General features: G+C 52.5%; 1 protein-coding gene across 1 annotated transcript in view; it reads right to left on the bottom strand.

Annotated features, from left to right (window-relative positions):
* Nucleotides 1–19608, bottom strand: part of trim62.1 (tripartite motif containing 62, tandem duplicate 1) — a 98044-nt gene that overhangs the window by 16937 nt on the left and 61499 nt on the right. The window contains exon 2 of the mRNA XM_072478428.1: nucleotides 2241–2336. Within this exon, the coding sequence (XP_072334529.1) occupies nucleotides 2241–2336 (96 nt within the window). The remainder of the gene's footprint in view (nucleotides 1–2240; nucleotides 2337–19608) is intronic.

The raw sequence follows: 19608 nt of genomic DNA, 5'->3' as shown, positions 1-19608 counted from the left end.
GCTTGATGTTATGGCCGCGTGGCGTCCGACTTGGTACGCAACCCCACCGGTAAATCTCACAAGTGCCTCTTGTGTGATTTACCAGTCTCACTATTCCTCACGAGATCCCGTCAGACTTCACGATCTGTATCCCGCCCACAGTGGGCGGGGACTAAATTTGCATATTCAAGTATGCAGTAAGGCTCACTTGAATATGCACTCGCCGGAGTTATCCAAAGAACGGGATCTAACCCCCACGCCTTGGAGACCCTGGGTAGTGCAGGTTAGCACTGGTCTCCACAAAGGGTCCTCAGGCAATGGGATGGTCGGGCTCTAGATAAGGTGGTACCCTGGCATCCTTGACCAGTACCTTCCCGTACCAGCCTCCCCGAACAGGCGGCGGAATGTGGCGCCTAGGGGCTTTTCACAGTAACTTCATTGAAGCCTACTCGTGACAATAAGCGATTTTTTTTTTTTTTTTTTTTAAATGTTGATGCACCCTGGTACTGCCAGCCTGGCAGTGATTCAGTTGCAGTGAATGTCTGGAGATTGGGGTGCCATTTCTTGCTGCACTGGCGAGCAGAGCTCGTTACTGCAGGAAATGAGACCGCGTATGGCCTCGGCTGGGCGTTCAACGCTGCTCCCCAAAATGAAGCAGAGTCCCGTTTGATAGCGGGGCCATTCTCGACGTTGTCAGCACCGGTAAACCCACGGCTAAACGCGCTCGGCACGAGACTCAGTTTCATTTCCATTAAATCTCGCCCAGGGTTAATGTTTCAAGTCCAATATGGCTGTTCCTCAAAGTCATATTCAACTTAAAAGGTTAACTCTGTTTCCCTCTCTCTTCACAGATGATACCTAGTGAGCGTTTTCAGCACTTTCGGTTTTTATTTCAGATTTCCAGCATCCGCAACATTCTGCTTTTGCTTGCAATAGCCACTTTTGTTAACAATTTTGAAAAAGATCACAGCAGACTGACAATGCCACTTGGCCTCTACTTCTTCCTCCTGTCTCTATATTCGATGAGTCCCTTGTGCCCATCCCCTATCCCAGCCACCATAAACCTGATGAGTGGAAGAGACCATTCACTGGTTCTTTGCTGCGGGTTAAAACAGAGCTTTCATCTCACACATCCCAGCTTTCACTCCAACCCAGGCTAAGGAGTTTGCATCTCAAAACATGTCAATATCCAATGTAGGTGTCTGCAGGCCACACTGTAGGACACAGTGTAAGACCTGTTACACTGCCTTTCAAATGGATGGTAAAAATTTGAAATGGATGGTAAAAATATTACGGGTGGGATTCCCGTCCCATCAACAATGGGCACTGGCGCGGGTGGGGACAAGAAAATTAGGAGAGTCACCAATGGTTCGCCCGACCTCGACGATATCTGTTGCTGTCGGGAGGGGAAGATCCCACCTTGTGAATAACATTCCAAGTGTAGAGAGTTCTCTCCATGTCCTGGCCAACATTCATCCCTCTAGCAGAACCATGATAAACTGATCATTCATCTCAGATCAACTGGTCTGATCGGCAAATTGTTTGCCAAAAGCCAAGTATCATATAGCTCCTTTCACAACCTCAGCATGTCGCAAAGTGCTATCCAGCCCATACAGTACTTCTCAGGTGTAGTTATTTTTGTAATTATGGAAACCCACAGCAAAGTCCCACAAACAGCAATGAAATAATGACTAGATAATCTTTTCCAAGTGGCTGATGGTTAAATGACAACCCAAGAAACTGGGGAAAACCCAATAGCAAAATAGTGCCAATTCTCCCCTCTCCCCACTCCACCACCACCAATTAAGGGGCAATTTAGCATGGCCAATCCACCTACCCTGCACATCTTTGGGTTGTAGGGATAAGACCCACGCAGACACGGAGAGATTGCGCAAACTTCACATGGACAGTGACCCGGGGATAGGATCGAACCCGGGTCCTCGGCGCCGTGAGGCAGAAGTGCTAACCACTGCACCACCGTGCCTCCCTAAGCTTGCCTGTAAACTAGCGATGGTTATCCGTCATAAAAAAGTAATTCATCTGGTGTGACTTGCTTTGCAATGACTTGTGGTGCCCCATCAGTAGAAGTTCAATCTTTACACTAAATTAATTTGCGAGGCAGTCCATGTGAAACTCAGCTATAAATTGCCTCATTGTGAGGACGGTTGTGGTTTGAGTTGTCACCCTGCACAGCAGAGGTCTGGAGCCTCAGGAGAGGACGGAAGAAAATTAGAAATGAAAATGTATTCCTTAAGGCTTACCTTTGTCTCGGAGAGCTGGCGTTTCAATAGCTGTAGCGCCTTCACATGCCCATGTTCGCTGTCCTGCAGAACTTCATATTGATCCTTCAACTCCCTCTGCAATTAAAATAAAATAGCTTGACTGGCATGCGGGAAAGTTGTACTGGGAGTTTCTGATCCTGACTACAGGATCATGCAAAAGTCAAACAAACAGTTCCAACCACCCGCGCCCCCCCCCCCCCCCGCGTGAAACCCCAACCCTTCAATTTAAGAAATTGCGTCGAGTCTCCTAATCAGCAGTTGACTGACTTACGACGTTTTGAAGGTCGTAAAGAAGACTGTTTAACATTAAATATTCCAGAATTTTGACAGCTACGCCCAAGGGTCTGCATGACGGATCATTAGATGAGGCGGCAAAGTCAATAGTACAAACGATCAGCTTCTAATTGCATTTCCCAGCTACATAAACAGCAGCAAACACATTGCAGAGGACAGGACAGGGCAGTTGTTAGCCAACCAGAAACTGCTGAGAGTGGTGGGCAGCGGTCTAAGAGATGTCAAGGTTTTCTGGCCTGGTGCCTTGGTGAAAGCAGCAGGGAGGGGAGCAACACCAAAGTGACATTGTCTGCCCTGAAACACTGAGAAAAGAAGATTGAGAAAGAGATGGCTGAAAGGGTGAATGCAGAGTCCAGAGCCCAACGACAGCTAGAAAGACATCAGGAAAAAGATGCTAGTCTTCAAGTTGTTGGTTATGTAAACCAATTACTTTAATACATCACAAGCACTGGTCTATATACAAATGCTAAAAACAAATACTATGGTCTAATAGTTTCTTCATTCAGCACTGAATGACATTAAGCAGGGAGAACAGGTCACCTAGATTCAGTGCTGCCACAGCAGATCCAAGTCTAGATATGCTTTGTTTGGCTACAGACATGTGTGCTTACAAAGTGCAGATTAGCCCAGCACCAATTCTTAAAAGGGCTTCATGCAAACTGTATGTATCCACATTCCATATCGTGCAGTATGAAAAATATCACTAGTTGCATTTAGATCTATAGCGCCTTTCATGCCCTCAGGAGATGCTCAAGGATGTTACAGCCAATGGAGTACTTCTGAAGTGTAGTCATTGCTGTAAGCAATTTGTGAAATAAACAAGTTCCCACAAACAGCGATGAGATAATGGCCGGGTAATCAGTTTAACTCATGTCGATTGAGGGATAAATGTTAGTCAGGGCCCCCCGATCTCCCCTGCTCATCTTCAAAATTGTAGCATGGGATCTTTTAGCCTGTGTTTGCTGCCAAGGTGTTGCATGTGCAGTTGTACCATTTAACTCCAGTGTCAGTGCAAGCGATGGTCCACTCAAGGACCTACGGTTTTAATTTGTGAAAAATAAATGAATGCAGTGCGTTTTAATATTAAAACAATAGTGGGCATACATCTGGTAAAGTAGCAAATCACTGTGTAATCTTATCATTTAAAAAATATTAAAGCATCAATGTACTACAATGTACTACAAAACCACTTGCAGATCAATTTGCAAGCCAACAGACATTGAATATACAATCTTCAAATTCAGCATTTAATGTTCTGCTGGCTTAGCTCTAGGTTATCCAGGAAAGTCCAAATATGTGCAGGTTAGATGGATCGGCCATTCTTTTGAGGTCCATCAACAAACAGTTGGGTGGGGTTCTCTTTCAGAAGGTCGGTGGTTACTCGATGGGCTGAGTGGCCTCTTTCTATGCTGTAGGGATTCTATGATTCTAATAATCAGACAGTAAAGAACCTAACACCGAGATTTATTAAAAGCGGAATTTATCAATTCAGCTTCCTAGAGATTTGATTACAGTTATAGTTTCTGGGCTTGAATTATTTAGTTTTAAAATCTCCACAGAGGTGTTTTTGACTGGTTTTGTTGGCACTGGTGTCTCTGGCCAATGACATAATTGGTTTTCCTGCCTATGCATGCGCAGATGGGTATCGGCTGCCATCATGTGTTGTCAGGAGATATAGTAGATGTCCACCTGGAAGGGTAGATGCGGCCCTTAGTTTAACATCTCATCCAAAGGTCAAAGCCTCCAAACCGTGCAGTGTTCCCCAAGGACTGCACTGAAATATCAGCCTAGATTTTGTGTTGAAGCCTGCAGAATATGTGTCCTCATTTTGCATCACACATCACGCTCCTGAAGCTACAGGGCATCGGCAGTGGTTCAACATAGTTTCAACATAGTTTCAATGCTCGTCCTATTCTGCAGATTGTAGGACAAGCTGGTATTTGATTGGCAATGACAAGTATAAAACAGGTGGTCCAGAGCAATCAAGTACCATTCGTGCCACACAAGTGCTAAGCAATGACCATCTCCAATAAGAAAGAATCAAACCATCGCACTGAATCTTCCACTTGTCAACAACAAGGGCGTTACCACTGACCAGAAACTGAACTGGACTAGCCAGATAAATAATGTGGCTACAATAGCAGGTCAGAAGCTGGGAATCCTTCAGCAAGTAACTCGCCTCCTAACTCTCCAAAGCCTGTCCACCATCTACAGGGCACAAGTCAGGAGTGTAATGGAATACACTCCACTTTCCTGGATGAATGCAACTCCAGCAACACTCAATAGGTTCGACACCATCCAGGACAAAGCAGCCCACTTGACTGGCATCGCTTCCACAAATATTCACTCCCCCCACCACCAACGCACAGTAGCAACAATGTGTACCATGTACAAGATGCAATGCAGGAACTCACCAATTCTCCTTAGGCAGCACCTTCCAAACCCACGACCACTACCATCTAGAAGGACAAATGATGTGGAAATGCCGGCGTTGGACTGGGGTGAGCACAGTAAGAAGTCTTACAACACCAGGTTAAAGTCCAACAGGTTTGTTTCAAACACTCGCTTTCAGAGCACTGCTGAGGAAGGAGCTGCGCTCCGAAAGCTAGTGTTTGAAACAAACCTGTTGGACTTTAACCTGGTGTTGTAAGACTTCTTACTAGAAGGACAAAGGCAGCAGATACATGGGAACCCCACCACTTGGAAGATCCGCTCTTAAATCACTCACTATACTGGCTTAGAAATATATCAATGTTCCTTCACAGTGCTGGGTCAAAATCCTGGAACTCCCTTCCTAACAGCACTGTGGGTGTACCTACAACACATGGACTGTAGCGATTCAAGGAGGCAGATCACCATCACCTTCTCAAGGGCAATTATGGATGGGCAACAAATGCTGGCCCAACCAGCAAAGCCCACACCCCATACAAATGAAGAAAAAAAATATTAGATTCTTTCAAAGGAGCAGCGACAGCGACAATGGATTAAGGGATATTGCAGTTCAGAGCCAGTATCATCACTTTGTGTCCTACAGTCTCGCAGTCTTGCCTGATGGAAACACAGTTCTTCAAGATGATTATTTGAAATTGAATTTTTTCCTTTCTGCGTCCAAAGGAATGGAAGTGCAGACTGTATCCATAGATGATGCCAGACAAGCTAGCACCTTCATAGCATCCTGTACAACCATCATATGCTCAGTCAAGCACCAGCACGGGTACACAAATCCTGGAGATTTCACATAGTGAGGTGGACGCAACCCTCCCCGCCAGAGGGATCAGAGCCTGGTGACTCTTCACTACAGACAGCGCCATGGGGAGTGGTGGCAACTGCCAGTAATGCAGCCGTTAGAGCCCAGGATCAGCGAGGGACTCAGGCTTCACGTGTGGAGATTCCCCCACCTGCCACTGGTCCAATACCATGGCAGAATGGCCGTCAGCGAGCCTTCCAACTCCGAACTTAAAGCAGAGCAGAGGCAGGAAGGCAGCAGGGTCCCCACACTTTCTGCCCTATTAAATGCCTCCCACCTCCCGATTTCCCCTCGCGGTGAGCATTAAATTATATCCTGAGCGCGTCATGGGGAATGGGAAAGGAGCAGCAAATGGTGATGGTTGTTCATCCACAAACCCTCACAGGGTCTGCTAAAGCCAAGATACGACCCACTCAGTAAAATAATCTACACTGGTGTTTGTGTGGAATACACTGCATGGGCTGGGGGCATCAAAGACCCCATGATCCAAATGTGCCCATCAAAGGCTAACAGTTGCCTGCCCCGCTGTCTTCAACAGGGCACACAACAATTCCAGTCATGTCAGAAACAGTCCTCAGTTGCAGAGATCCTGGGCACAATCTGGTCATGAATGATCAGAATGCTGCTTAGCGTGGCCTAGGACCCGTGTCAATAATGCTGCCTCAGTTGGCTTTAACATGCTGAAATAAAATCAACAAGAGACAACCTTGAGGCACGAAATAACAGATTTCATATCTGTCTGGGTGTGGACTCAATGCAAAGTAAATGGACTTCACAGAAGAACGGTGGGTGGCACCAAGGGCCATTAAAACCAATTTGCATTTATTCACATTACCCGCCGGTGGGCATAGTAGACTTAGTTCGCCGTCAGCGGGAGTCAGAGCATCGGGGACGCCAATCCCAATTTTCCCCCGACACCCCATTCTCCGTCCCGTCAGGGAACGCATTCCAGGGCATCCCGGGACAGAGAATCCCGCCCATTCTGTTTCCTCATTTTTAGCAATGGAAGTTTGCTGTCATACCATTCCACCCCATCACCCCCAAAGCTCCCACCCTAGTGCCCCTCACCAGCCCAGTCTAGGTCCTGCTGCCATTCTTTTCCCTGCCCCTCAGGTCACACTGTAGGAGCAAGGTGAAGAGTGCCAATATTAACACCCTTTTCATCCCCCAGCTCCTGGAACACTCTTCTCCCATTCCTCTTTCGTAGCAGTCTCCTGCATCGCTCCCTGCCATTCCTGGTTTCCACCTGCAAAAGCATTCCACACAGATGGAAATTTTGCAGAATGCTGTAAGTGGGGATTTCTGACATGAGAAAACCATCAGACAAAAAAAAAAAAGCCCCCGCCAGAGCATTCAACACAGCTCCATTCTCCGGAGCATAAACATTATTGCTGAAGCCAAGGAGAGTATCAGATTTTCTTCTGCAAAAAAAAAGCAAAACGGGCAAGGACTCCCAAAACACAAACTGCCTGCGTGTAACGAGCATGTATCAAACATACCAAGTAGCACAAAAGTGTGGCTTTTAGCCACAGTATACACACAGGGGTGGCTACCCATTACTGCAATAGAATCTCGAGACATTGCAAGTACACAGCCAGTAATACAAACTCCCCCTTACAGCTGGATTACTGTGGTGATGTCACTGGGAGATAGTAGGATTAGCAGTCCTGAAAAAGTGAGATTAGAAGGAATCATCTGGTCCAGCAGTTTGATTTTGGAGAGAGCGAGTTGAACAATATATTTTCAAATAGCTTATTTTTTAATGCATTAATCATCAGAGACTTTTTAAACACATACTTCAACCCTCGAGCACAGAATGAAATGGTGAAGGCCTGGAGATTAGGTCACTTTTCAGAGACTAAACACTTTCTTGATTCTCCAATAGAGCAGGCAGGAAGCTTGTTCATCACAAGCTGTAAGTGCTCCGCCTGCAATGTTGATATAGGTCTAAAAATTGGCATGCTTACACCAAAAGCATGAGCTTGGCTCTTTTCCTTTGCAAATAATGAGGCCTAGTAATGCCCGTTTCAAAGACCTGCTTCCCCCTGAAATATTACCATGGGGCCTACGGCAAGAAAATCCGTACAACCCAACAGGAAGCGTTCACAGGGTGCAGGTTAGGCTGCAAATCTCGAGGCAAAGTCATTTAAAACATAAATCACCCGAATGTGGAGCTGGGAGAAGCACAAAGCTCCTCCTCTACAAGGAACAGGTCCCGCTGCCTGCCACCGCTCATTCCTCCCACGATCGCTAACCATGTCTCTCTACGACTTAAAAAGAATTGCCAGAGAAATGCATCCCAGGTCCAATATTGGGGGCACCTCAGGCCTCACCATGCAGAGTGAGTACTCACTGCTCCCCTTCCATGCCCAAAAACTGCCTCACCCAAGATTTTACATCCATGTTTGTCCAATAATGCCACAAATTAGTTAAGTGCACAAGTCAGTGTGGGCCACAGTGACTCCCATCCAGTTGTACAGAATCTTTAATATAATAAAACATTTCATTATGCTTCACAAAAGGGAGGGACTAAGTGGCGAAGGATTTAGGATAAAGATGGGCAAAGTGATTAAATGTTTCAGAGTTGGTTAAAGACGTGGCTAAAAGGATAGGATTTTAAAATGAGATAGTCGTGGGAGGTGGTGAATTAGCAAGATGAAGAGGTTTTGGGAAGAAATGTGCCAGATTATTTTTATGGTTGATCCAATTTTTTCCCTGGAAGAGGGAGGGCGCAAAAATAAACCCATTCCTCTCTGATGGCGAGTACGTTTGTCGGTGTCAGAATGGCAAAATTCAGATTCACCCGTGATGGCCCCAATGAATAAACAAATGCTACCTATTGCCTAGGCTCACACATAAGGAATAGTTCCCCGCCTAAGTAACCAGAGGCAGCCAATACCCATGGACCTAGCTAAAATGAATATGAAGGGTCAAAAACAATTGTATCAAATTTAGAGCGGAGGGTTAGAGAGGGAGTGGGAGAGGGGGGGTCAGAGAGGGAGTGGGAGAGGGGGGGTCAGAGAGGGAGGGGGAGAGGGGGGGTCAGAGAGGGAGGGGGAGAGGGGGGGTCAGAGAGGGAGGGGGAGAGGGGGGGTCAGAGAGGGAGGGGGAGAGGGGGGGGTCAGAGAGGGAGGGGGAGAGGGGGGGGTCAGAGAGGGAGCGGGAGCGGCGGGTCAGAGAGGGAGCGGGAGCGGCGGGTCAGAGAGGGAGCGGGAGCGGCGGGTCAGAGAGGGAGCGGGAGCGGCGGGTCAGAGAGGGAGCGGCGGGTCAGAGAGGGAGCGGGAGCGGCGGGTCAGAGAGGGAGCGGCGGGTCAGAGAGGGAGCGGCGGGTCAGAGAGGGAGCGGCGGGTCAGAGAGGGAGCGGCGGGTCAGAGAGGGAGCGGCGGGTCAGAGAGGGAGCGGCGGGTCAGAGAGGGAGCGGCGGGTCAGAGAGGGAGCGGCGGGTCAGAGAGGGAGCGGCGGGTCAGAGAGGGAGCGGCGGGTCAGAGAGGGAGCGGCGGGTCAGAGAGGGAGCGGCGGGTCAGAGAGGGAGCGGCGGGTCAGAGAGGGAGCGGCGGGTCAGAGAGGGAGCGGCGGGTCAGAGAGGGAGCGGCGGGTCAGAGAGGGAGCGGCGGGTCAGAGAGGGAGCGGCGGGTCAGAGAGGGAGCGGCGGGTCAGAGAGGGAGCGGCGGGTCAGAGAGGGAGCGGCGGGTCAGAGAGGGAGCGGGAGCGGCGGGTCAGAGAGGGAGCGGGAGCGGCGGGTCAGAGAGGGAGCGGGAGCGGCGGGTCAGAGAGGGAGCGGGAGCGGCGGGTCAGAGAGGGAGCGGGAGCGGCGGGTCAGAGAGGGAGCGGGAGCGGCGGGTCAGAGAGGGAGCGGGAGCGGCGGGTCAGAGAGGGAGCGGGAGCGGCGGGTCAGAGAGGGAGCGGGAGCGGCGGGTCAGAGAGGGAGCGGGAGCGGCGGGTCAGAGAGGGAGCGGGAGCGGCGGGTCAGAGAGGGAGCGGGAGCGGCGGGTCAGAGAGGGAGCGGGAGCGGCGGGTCAGAGAGGGAGCGGGAGCGGCGGGTCAGAGAGGGAGCGGGAGCGGCGGGTCAGAGAGGGAGCGGGAGCGGCGGGTCAGAGAGGGAGCGGGAGCGGCGGGTCAGAGAGGGAGCGGGAGCGGCGGGTCAGAGAGGGAGCGGGAGCGGCGGGTCAGAGAGGGAGCGGGAGCGGCGGGTCAGAGAGGGAGCGGGAGCGGCGGGTCAGAGAGGGAGCGGGAGCGGCGGGTCAGAGAGGGAGCGGGAGCGGCGGGTCAGAGAGGGAGCGGGAGCGGCGGGTCAGAGAGGGAGCGGGAGCGGCGGGTCAGAGAGGGAGCGGGAGCGGCGGGTCAGAGAGGGAGCGGGAGCGGCGGGTCAGAGAGGGAGCGGGAGCGGCGGGTCAGAGAGGGAGCGGGAGCGGCGGGTCAGAGAGGGAGCGGGAGCGGCGGGTCAGAGAGGGAGCGGGAGCGGCGGGTCAGAGAGGGAGCGGGAGCGGCGGGTCAGAGAGGGAGCGGGAGCGGCGGGTCAGAGAGGGAGCGGGAGCGGCGGGTCAGAGAGGGAGCGGGAGCGGCGGGTCAGAGAGGGAGCGGGAGCGGCGGGTCAGAGAGGGAGCGGGAGCGGCGGGTCAGAGAGGGAGCGGGAGCGGCGGGTCAGAGAGGGAGCGGGAGCGGCGGGTCAGAGAGGGAGCGGGAGCGGCGGGTCAGAGAGGGAGCGGGAGCGGCGGGTCAGAGAGGGAGCGGGAGCGGCGGGTCAGAGAGGGAGCGGGAGCGGCGGGTCAGAGAGGGAGCGGGAGAGGCGGGTCAGAGAGGGAGCGGGAGAGGCGGGTCAGAGAGGGAGCGGCAGAGGCGGGTCAGAGAGGGAGCGGGCGAGGCGGGTCAGAGAGGGAGCGGGCGAGGCGGGTCAGAGAGGGAGCGGGCGAGGCGGGTCAGAGAGGGAGCGGGAGAGGCGGGTCAGAGAGGGAGCGGGAGAGGCGGGTCAGAGAGGGAGCGAGAGAGGCGGGTCAGAGAGGGCGCGAGAGAGGCGGGTTGGGGGGCGGGGGTTCAGAGAGGGGGGGGTTCAGAGAGGGGGGGGTTCAGAGAGGGGGGGTTCAGAGAGGGGGGGTTCAGAGAGGGGGGGTTCAGAGAGGGGGGGGTTCAGAGAGGGGGGGGTTCAGAGAGGGGGGGGTTCAGAGAGGGGGGGGTTCAGAGAGGGGGGGGTTCAGAGAGGGGGGGTTCAGAGAGGGGGGGGTTCAGAGAGGGGGGGGTTCAGAGAGGGGGGGGTTCAGAGAGGGGGGGGTTCAGAGAGGGGGGGGGTCAGAGAGGGGGGGGGTCAGAGAGGGGGGGGGGTCAGAGAGGGGGGGGGGTCAGAGAGGGGGGGGGGTCAGAGAGGGGGGGGGGTCAGAGAGGGGGGGGGGTCAGAGAGGGGGGGGGGGTCAGAGGGGGGGGGGGGGTCAGAGGGGGGGGGGGGTCAGAGAGGGGGGGGTCAGAGAGGGGGGGGTCAGAGAGGGGGGGGGTCAGAGAGGGGGGGGTCAGAGAGGGGGGGGGTCAGAGAGGGGGGGGGGTCAGAGAGAGGGGGGGGTCAGAGAGGGGGGGGTCAGAGAGGGGGGGGTCAGAGAGGGGGGGGTTCAGAGAGGGGGGGTTCAGAGAGGGGGGTCAGAAAGGGGGGGTCAGAAAGGGGGGGTTAGAGAGGCGCGTTAGTGAGGGAGCGAGTGTCACCAACCAATTCTTGGAATTTGGTAGCTCCCTTTCCCTAAACACTCTTTTCAAACATAAGTTGTCACGGTCCAATGATCTGTCAGTAACTCCTCCAAAATTGCACAATGAGGGAATTATTTCAGCCCAACACCTGCTTCTGGTGTGAGCGCAGAGTTTTGAGATGAGGAAATTCAGCCACTCAGTTGGGTTTCGACCGATATCGGACTGGAATTTCATTTATTTTTTTAAAAAACCTTTCCTCATACAACCTTTCCCCACCCATTTGCTCAAACGTGCTTCGTTCCACTGCCCATGCTCGAGTCCAGTTCTGCCGGGCACCGCAAGGGGTCTTTCTCAATGCATGGGGCAGGATTTAACTAATGGGAACAAAGTTCCGTAGCGAGCGCGTTCCGCTGCATGTTTCCCGGCATTGGGGAAGAGGGGGCAGCCTTTGCTGTCTGCCCCGCTCCCCGCAAACCACCACATGACTGCCCCTCCCGCCAACCGCCATCACTCACATGCATCTCATTCAGTGCTTCCCCACCGCAAGTGTGCCGCAGCCACCAGCACCCGCGAGCACACATCCTTGCATCAAGGCACCAGACAAGCCCCAACCGTTTCTCTCAGCGATCGCCCGCCTACCGCTGCAGCTGCCCTTCTCGCCTTTGCTTTAATCAGGAACGGGGGAGCAGACGATTAATAAAGCAACAGTGCTTTCCTCTGGCCCACCACACAACGGGCAGGGATGCGGTTTGTTAAAAATACTCTTTTGTTCCATGGATTAGAAGGGAAGGTTTTCAGGGGCGATCGGAGGCAGTGATAGGATCTGATTGAATGAGCCTCAACCCCTGATCGGAGGACCAAGGCGGTTCAACATCTCGCTGACTGCTCGCAACTCCTCTTTAGCCATGGCTACCCCCTCACCCCCAATTCCCCTTGCTGTCCCACGAGGGATGCAGCTACCAATTTTGTACTGGGTTTCCAGCCTGTCATGGTCAACCCTGTCTGTATCGCCAGCGCCAGTACTGAATGGCAACCTCTGCCAGGTCTTGCCAACAAGACGACTTGGCTACTGTAGGTTCAGCCAGGACCTGCTGGTTATCTATCTGTGACATTCTAGGCCGGAATGTCCAACTGTTGGCTGGGCCGCCCACTATGTCTGTGGAGGCTGATGTGCTGAGGGACACAAGGTTTACCAGCCTCCATAAAAACAATTGTGGGATCAGTCAGTCATCGGGCTGGCATGGAGTGTGGATTCAGCCAGTTTCACACATTCCTGGCCCAGAAAGTCCTTCCACAACTGTTCACACGACCGGTTTTTCAGCACCACGGGCATCTCGCCATTCGCCACTGCTGGCACCTTCTGGTCCCACTGATGTCTATGCTGTTTAGCGTGCCATGCCCATCATATTGCCAGGGAACCCACAGCAGAGGGGGGAGGGGGTCATAACCAGAAGATCCCACTGGTGGGAAGGCCTGAAAAACCCCATCCCAAGTCTTTTACGGCACCATAGGCCATTCAGCCCATTGAGTCCATGCCAGCGCTCCATATAGTAATCCAGTCAGTCTCATTTCCTCCTACCACCATCCCGACAACCTCGAGGCCCTGCAAGTTTATTTCCTTCAAGTGTTCATTCAGCTTCAATGAGAAATCACTTGTCACCTTTGCATCCATCCCCCTCATCAGCAGAGAGTTCCAGACCAGCAGCACTTGCTGTGTAACAATGTTTTTCCTCACGCCCTGGCGAGCTGCCTGCTGTCCGGAGGTGGTGGAGCCCCCCCCCCATTACCATTGGGGATTGGCATGGAGGGAGTTACATGCAGCAGTTAGATGGCCCGCAGACTCCCAGACCTCCGGTATTTTCTGTGGCCTTGAGGAGTCAATGTTCCATGTGTATACAATTTTCCAGAGGCTGTAGCCCCTTTTTGACTATTTGAGGGGGATGCTCCTCAAATTTCGGTTGCACTTCACCCCCACGATCCCGACCTTCGACTACCTGGTGGTGGGGGGGGGGGGGGGGCACCATTCTTAAGCCAGCTCCTGAGCCTGACCAAGGTGGCCGTTAACAGGTCCAGGCAGCGGGAAGTTGTCTGCCCAACTGCCTGCCCCTCTTCCACAGCCATGTTCATGATAATAATCTTTATTGTCACAAGTAGGTGTGGTGATATGCATCACTGTAACTACACAAGGGGTTAATGTAAATACACTACAACTAAGTAAACACTAGAGGGAGCACCAGAGACATCATGACATGCAGACATACAGCTAATGAACACATAGAATAGGACACGACCAATGGACAGTCAAGACACCCAGAGGTGACACTACCACAAGGGGGCAACCCATATAAAAGGACAGGGCACACATGCTCTCTCTCTTTCCACAGGCGACACTTAGAGAGAAGGACAGGGGCAGATCAGAAGCATCACACCCACCGCATGGATTAGAGCAGACTGGTTAGTTAGACTCAGTTACTATAGCAAGATTAGCAGGAGAGTCGAACTCAAGTAGGAAAATTGTTAACTGTTCAATAAATGTGTTAAACGCGACTTCCGGGTGCGGCGATGACCAGCTGAGTCGCACGTTTCGGCAGCTCCCGGTGAAACGGACTTTTGGGCTCTTGATAGGAGCCCCAACGGTAATTTTGACGGCTAAAAACACTGTGCGGTAAACCAGAAGGGAATCCCCCCTGGATACGGATGGAAAAAGGAGGAGAAAGTGGCCGGATTGCAGTGGATCCTTTAGAACAGCAGCAAGGAAGGCAAGCAAAAACCAAGATGGCGTCGGAAGGTGGCAGTTTAACATGGGGCCCTGAACAACAAGAGTTCTTGAAATGCTGTGTGGAAGAGCTCAAAAAGGAAATGAAGAAAGAGCTGTTGGCCCCGATACTACAGGCGATCCAAGGGCTAAAGGAGGAACAAAAGACCCAGGAGCGGGAGCTTCGGGTCGTGAAGGCAAAGGCAGCCGAGAATGAGGACGACATACAGGGCCTGGTGGTGAAGACGGAGATGCATGAGGCACATCAGAAACGATGTGTGGAAAGGTTGGAGGCACTGGAGAACAACGCAAGGAGGAACAACCTGAGGATTCTTGGTCTTCCTGAAGGTGCGGAGGGAGCGGACGTCGGGGCATATGTGAGCATGATGCTGCACTCGTTAATGGGAGCGGAGGCCCCGGCGGGTCCGTTGGAGGTGGAGGGAGCATACCGAGTGATGGCGCGAGGACCGAGAGCAGGAGAAATTCCCAGAGCCATAGTGGTGAGATTCCTCCATTTTAAGGATAGAGAAATGGTCCTTAGATGGGCAAAGAAAACTCGGAGCAGTAAATGGGAGAACGCGGTGATCCGCGTTTATCAAGACTGGAGTGCGGAGGTGGCGAGAAGGAGGGCGAGCTTTAATCGGGCCAAGGCGGTGCTTCATAAAAAGAAGATAAAATTTGGAATGCTGCAACCGGCAAGACTGTGGGTCACATATCGAGGGAAGCACCACTACTTTGAGACGGCGGATGAAGCGTGGACTTTTATTGTGGAAGAAAAACTGGAATGAGCGGATTATTAAAAAGAACGTTTGAACAAAGTGGTGGGGCGAATGTGGGGGGCGAAGAGGGGGGTTAAAAAGGGGGGAAAGAGGAGTTTTATGTACTAATCCTGCGATGTTGTAACTTTTCTCTCTTCCACAGGTGGTGAGGGGGGGGAGATGGGGAGGTGGAGGAGATGGGGCGTTGGCCATTGGGGGCGGGGCCAAGGGAGAAGCGCGGGCTTGGTTCCCGCGCTATGATAATCATGGCGGGAATAGAGAAGCAGGAAGGAGGGGGCGTCGCACGGTGCGAGCCGAGGTCACGGGGGGAAGCCGAGGTCGGCCAGAGTTTGCTGACTTCTGGGAGCAACATGGGGGGAGTAATTACGCTAGCGGGGGATCTAGCGGGGGTGGGGGGGTGGGAGGGGGGGAATTACTGGGTTGCTGCTGCTGGGGAGAGGGGGAGTTGGTATGGGCGGGGGGGCACCGCCTGGGGGAGATACAGCTGCGTGGGAACCGGGTGAGGAGCTGGAAAAAGGGGATGGCTAATCGACAAGGGGGGGGGGGTAGGAAGCCCCCCAACCCGGCTGATCACGTGGAACGTGAGAAGGCTGAACGGGCCGATAAAGAGGGCACGGGTACTTGCACACCTTAAGAAACTGAAGGCAGATGTGGTTATGTTACAGGAAACGCACCTGAAACTGATTGACCAGGTTAGGCTACGCAAAGGATGGGTGGGGCAGGTGTTCCATTCGGGGCTAGATGCGAAAAACAGGGGGGGTGGCTATATTAGTGGGGAAGCGGGTAATGTTCGAGGCAAAGACTATAGTGGCGGATAACGGGGGCAGATACGTGATGGTGAGTGGCAAACTACAGGGGGAGACGGTGGTTTTGGTAAACGTATATGCCCCGAACTGGGATGATGCCAATTTTATGAGGCGGATGCTAGGACGCATTCCGGACCTCGAGATGGGAAAGCTGATAATGGGGGGAGATTTTAATACGGTGTTGGAACCAGGGCTGGATAGGTCGAAGTCCAGGACTGGAAGGAGGCCGGCAGCAGCCAAGGTACTTAAAGATTTTATGGAGCAGATGGGAGGTGTAGACCCGTGGAGATTTAGCAGACCTAGGAGTAAGGAGTTCTCGTTTTTCTCCTACGTCCATAAAGTCTACTCGCGAATAGACCTTTTTGTGCTGGGAAGGGCGTTGATCCCGAAGGTGAGGGGAACGGAGTATACGGCTATAGCCATTTCGGATCACGCTCCACACTGGGTAGACTTGGAGATAGGGGAGGAAACAGGAGGGCGCCCACCCTGGAGAATGGACATGGGACTAATGGCAGATGAGGGGGTGTGTCTAAGGGTGAGGGGGTGCATTGAAAAGTACTTGGAACTCAATGATAATGGGGAGGTCCAAGTGGGAGTGGTCTGGGAGGCGCTGAAGACGGTGGTTAGAGGGGAGCTGATATCGATAAGGGCACATAAGGGAAGCAGGAGAGTAAGGAACGGGAGCGGTTGCTGCAAGAACTTTTGAGGGTGGACAGACAATATGCAGAAGCACCGGAGGAGGGACTGTACAGGGAAAGGCAAAGGCTACATGTAGAATTTGACTTGCTGACTACGGGCACTGCAGAGGCACAATGGAGGAAGGCACAGGGTGTACAGTACGAATATGGGGAGAAGGCGAGCAGGTTGCTGGCACACCAATTGAGGAAAAGGGGAGCAGCGAGGGAAATAGGGGGAGTGAGGAAGGAGAGATGGAGCGGGGAGCGGAGAGAGTGAATGGAGTGTTCAAGACATTTTATAAAAAATTATATGAAGCTCAACCCCCGGATGGGAGGGAGAGAATGATGGGCTTTTTGGATCGGCTGGAATTTCCCAAGGTGGAAGAGCAGGAAAGGGTGGGACTGGGAGCACAGATCGAGGTAGAAGAAGTGGTGAAAGGAATTAGGAGCATGCAGGCGGGAAAGGCCCCGGGACCGGGTGGATTCCCAGTCGAATTCTATAGAAAATATGTGGACTTGCTCGCCCCGGTATTGACGAGGACCTTTAATGAGGCAAAGGAAAGGGGACAACTGCCCCCGACTATGTCTGAAGCAACGATATCGCTTCTCTTAAAGAAGGAAAAGGACCCGCTACAATGCGGGTCCTATAGACCTATTTCCCTCCTAAATGTAGATGCCAAGATCCTGGCCAAGGTAATGGCAATGAGAATAGAGGAATGTGTCCCGGGGGTGGTCCACGAGGACCAAACTGGGTTTGTGAAGGGGAGACAGCTGAACACGAATATACGGAGGCTGTTAGGGGTAATGATGATGCCCCCACCAGAGGGGGAAACGGAGATAGTAGTGGCGATGGATGCCGAGAAAGCATTTGATAGAGTGGAGTGGGATTATTTGTGGGAGGTGTTGAGATTTGGTTTTGGAGAGGGGTATGTTAGATGGGTGCAGCTGTTGTATACGGCCCCGATGGCGAGCGTGGTCACGAATGGACGGGGATCTGCATATTTTCGGCTCCATAGAGGGACAAGGCAGGGATGCCCTCTGTCCCCATTATTGTTTGCACTGGCGATTGAGCCCCTGGCGATAGCGTTGAGGGGTTCCAAGAAGTGGAGGGGAGTACTTAGAGGAGGAGAAGAACATCGGGTATCTTTGTATGCGGACGATTTGTTACTATATGTGGCGGACCCGGCGGAGGGGATGCCAGAAATAATGTGGATACTTGGGGAGTTTGGGAATTTTTCAGGGTATAAATTGAACATGGGGAAAAGTGAGTTGTTTGTGGTGCATCCAGGGGAGCAGAGTAGAGAAATAGAGGACCTACCGTTGAGGAAGGTAACAAGGGACTTTCGTTACCTGGGGATCCAGATAGCCAAGAATTGGGGCACAATGCATAGGTTAAATTTAACGCAGTTGGTGGAACAAATGGAGGAGGATTTCAAGAGATGGGATATGGTATCCCTGTCACTGGCAGGGAGGGTGCAGGCGGTTAAGATGGTGGTCCTCCCGAGATTCCTCTTTGTGTTTCAGTGCCTCCCGGTGGTGATCACGAAGGCTTTTTTTTTTTTTAAAAGGATTGAAAAGAGCATCATGGGTTTTGTGTGGGCCGGGAAGACCCCGAGAGTGAGGAAGGGATTCTTACAGCGTAGCAGGGATAGGGGGGGGCTGGCACTACCGAGCCTAAGTGAGTATTATTGGGCCGCTAATATTTCAATGGTGAGTAAGTGGATGGGAGAGGAGGAGGGAGCGGCGTGGAAAAGATTAGAGAGGGCGTCCTGTAGGGGGACTAGCCTACAGGCTATGGTGACAGCCCCATTGCCGTTCTCACCGAGGAACTACACCACAAGCCCGGTGGTGGTGGCTACACTGGAGATTTGGGGACAGTGGAGACGGCATAGGGGAAAGACTGGAGCCTTGGGGGGGTCCCCGATAAGAAACAACCATAGGTTTGCCCCGGGGGGAATGGATGGGGGATATGGAATGTGGCAAAGAGCAGGAATAACGCAACTGAAAGATCTGTTTGTGGATGGGAAGTTCGCGAGTCTGGGAGCGCTGACCGAGAAATATGGGTTGCCCCAAGGGAATGCATTCAGGGACATGCAACTGAGGGCTTTTGCGAGGCAACAGGTGAGGGAATTCCCGCAGCTCCCGACACAAGAGGTGCAGGACAGAGTGATCTCAAAGACATGGGTGGGGGATGGTAAGGTGTCAGATATATATAGGGAAATGAGGGACGAAGGGGAGACTATGGTAGATGAACTAAAAAGGAAATGGGAAGAAGAGCTGGGGGAGGAGATCGAGGAGGGGCTGTGGGCAGATGCCCTAAGCAGGGTAAACTCGTCGTCCTCGTGTGCCAGGCTAAGCCTGATTCAGTTTAAGGTATTGCACAGGGCGCATATGACTGGAGCACGGCTCAGTAAATTTTTTGGGGTGGAGGATAGGTGTGCGAGGTGCTCGAGAAGCCCAGTGAATCATACCCATATGTTTTGGTCATGCCCGGCACTACAGGGGTTTTGGATGGGGGTGACAAAGGTGCTTTCAAAAGTAGTGGGGGTCCGGGTCGAACCAAGCTGGGGGTTGGCTATATTTGGGGTTGCACAAGAGCCGGGAGTGCAGGAGGCGAGAGAGGCCAATGTTTTGGCCTTTGCGTCCCTAGTAGCCCGGCGCAGGATTTTGCTAATGTGGAAAGAAGCCAAGCCCCCAGGGGTGGAGACCTGGATAAATGACATGGCAGGGTTTATAAAGCTAGAGCAGATTAAGTTCGTTCTAAGGGGGTCGGCTCAAGGGTTCACCAGGCGGTGGCAACCGTTCGTCGAATACCTCGCAGAAAGATAGATGGAATGGAAAGAAGAAGGCAGCAGCAGCAGCCCAGGATCGGGGGGGGGGGGGGGGGGGGAGAGGGGAGGAGGAACCAGAAGGACTCTCAGGGTTGTTAATATATACTGTATAATATGTATAGGTCGTTGCTACAGATAATTATATATTGGACTGTTAAATTATATTTTTGGAGAGTGTTACTTGTGATAAGGCAGTTGCCAATTAGGGTTAGTTTTCATTTTTGTTATTTATCATTTATTCACTTTCTGTTTATAAAATAGGTCATTGTTATTTGTGTTGTTATAATATTG

The sequence above is a fragment of the Scyliorhinus torazame genome, chromosome 16 (genome assembly GCF_047496885.1).
Source record: "Scyliorhinus torazame isolate Kashiwa2021f chromosome 16, sScyTor2.1, whole genome shotgun sequence".
In the NCBI taxonomy this organism is placed as follows: domain Eukaryota; kingdom Metazoa; phylum Chordata; class Chondrichthyes; order Carcharhiniformes; family Scyliorhinidae; genus Scyliorhinus; species Scyliorhinus torazame.
The sequence above is the reverse complement of the archived record's forward strand: the minus strand, read 5'-3'. Positions and strand labels throughout refer to the sequence as shown.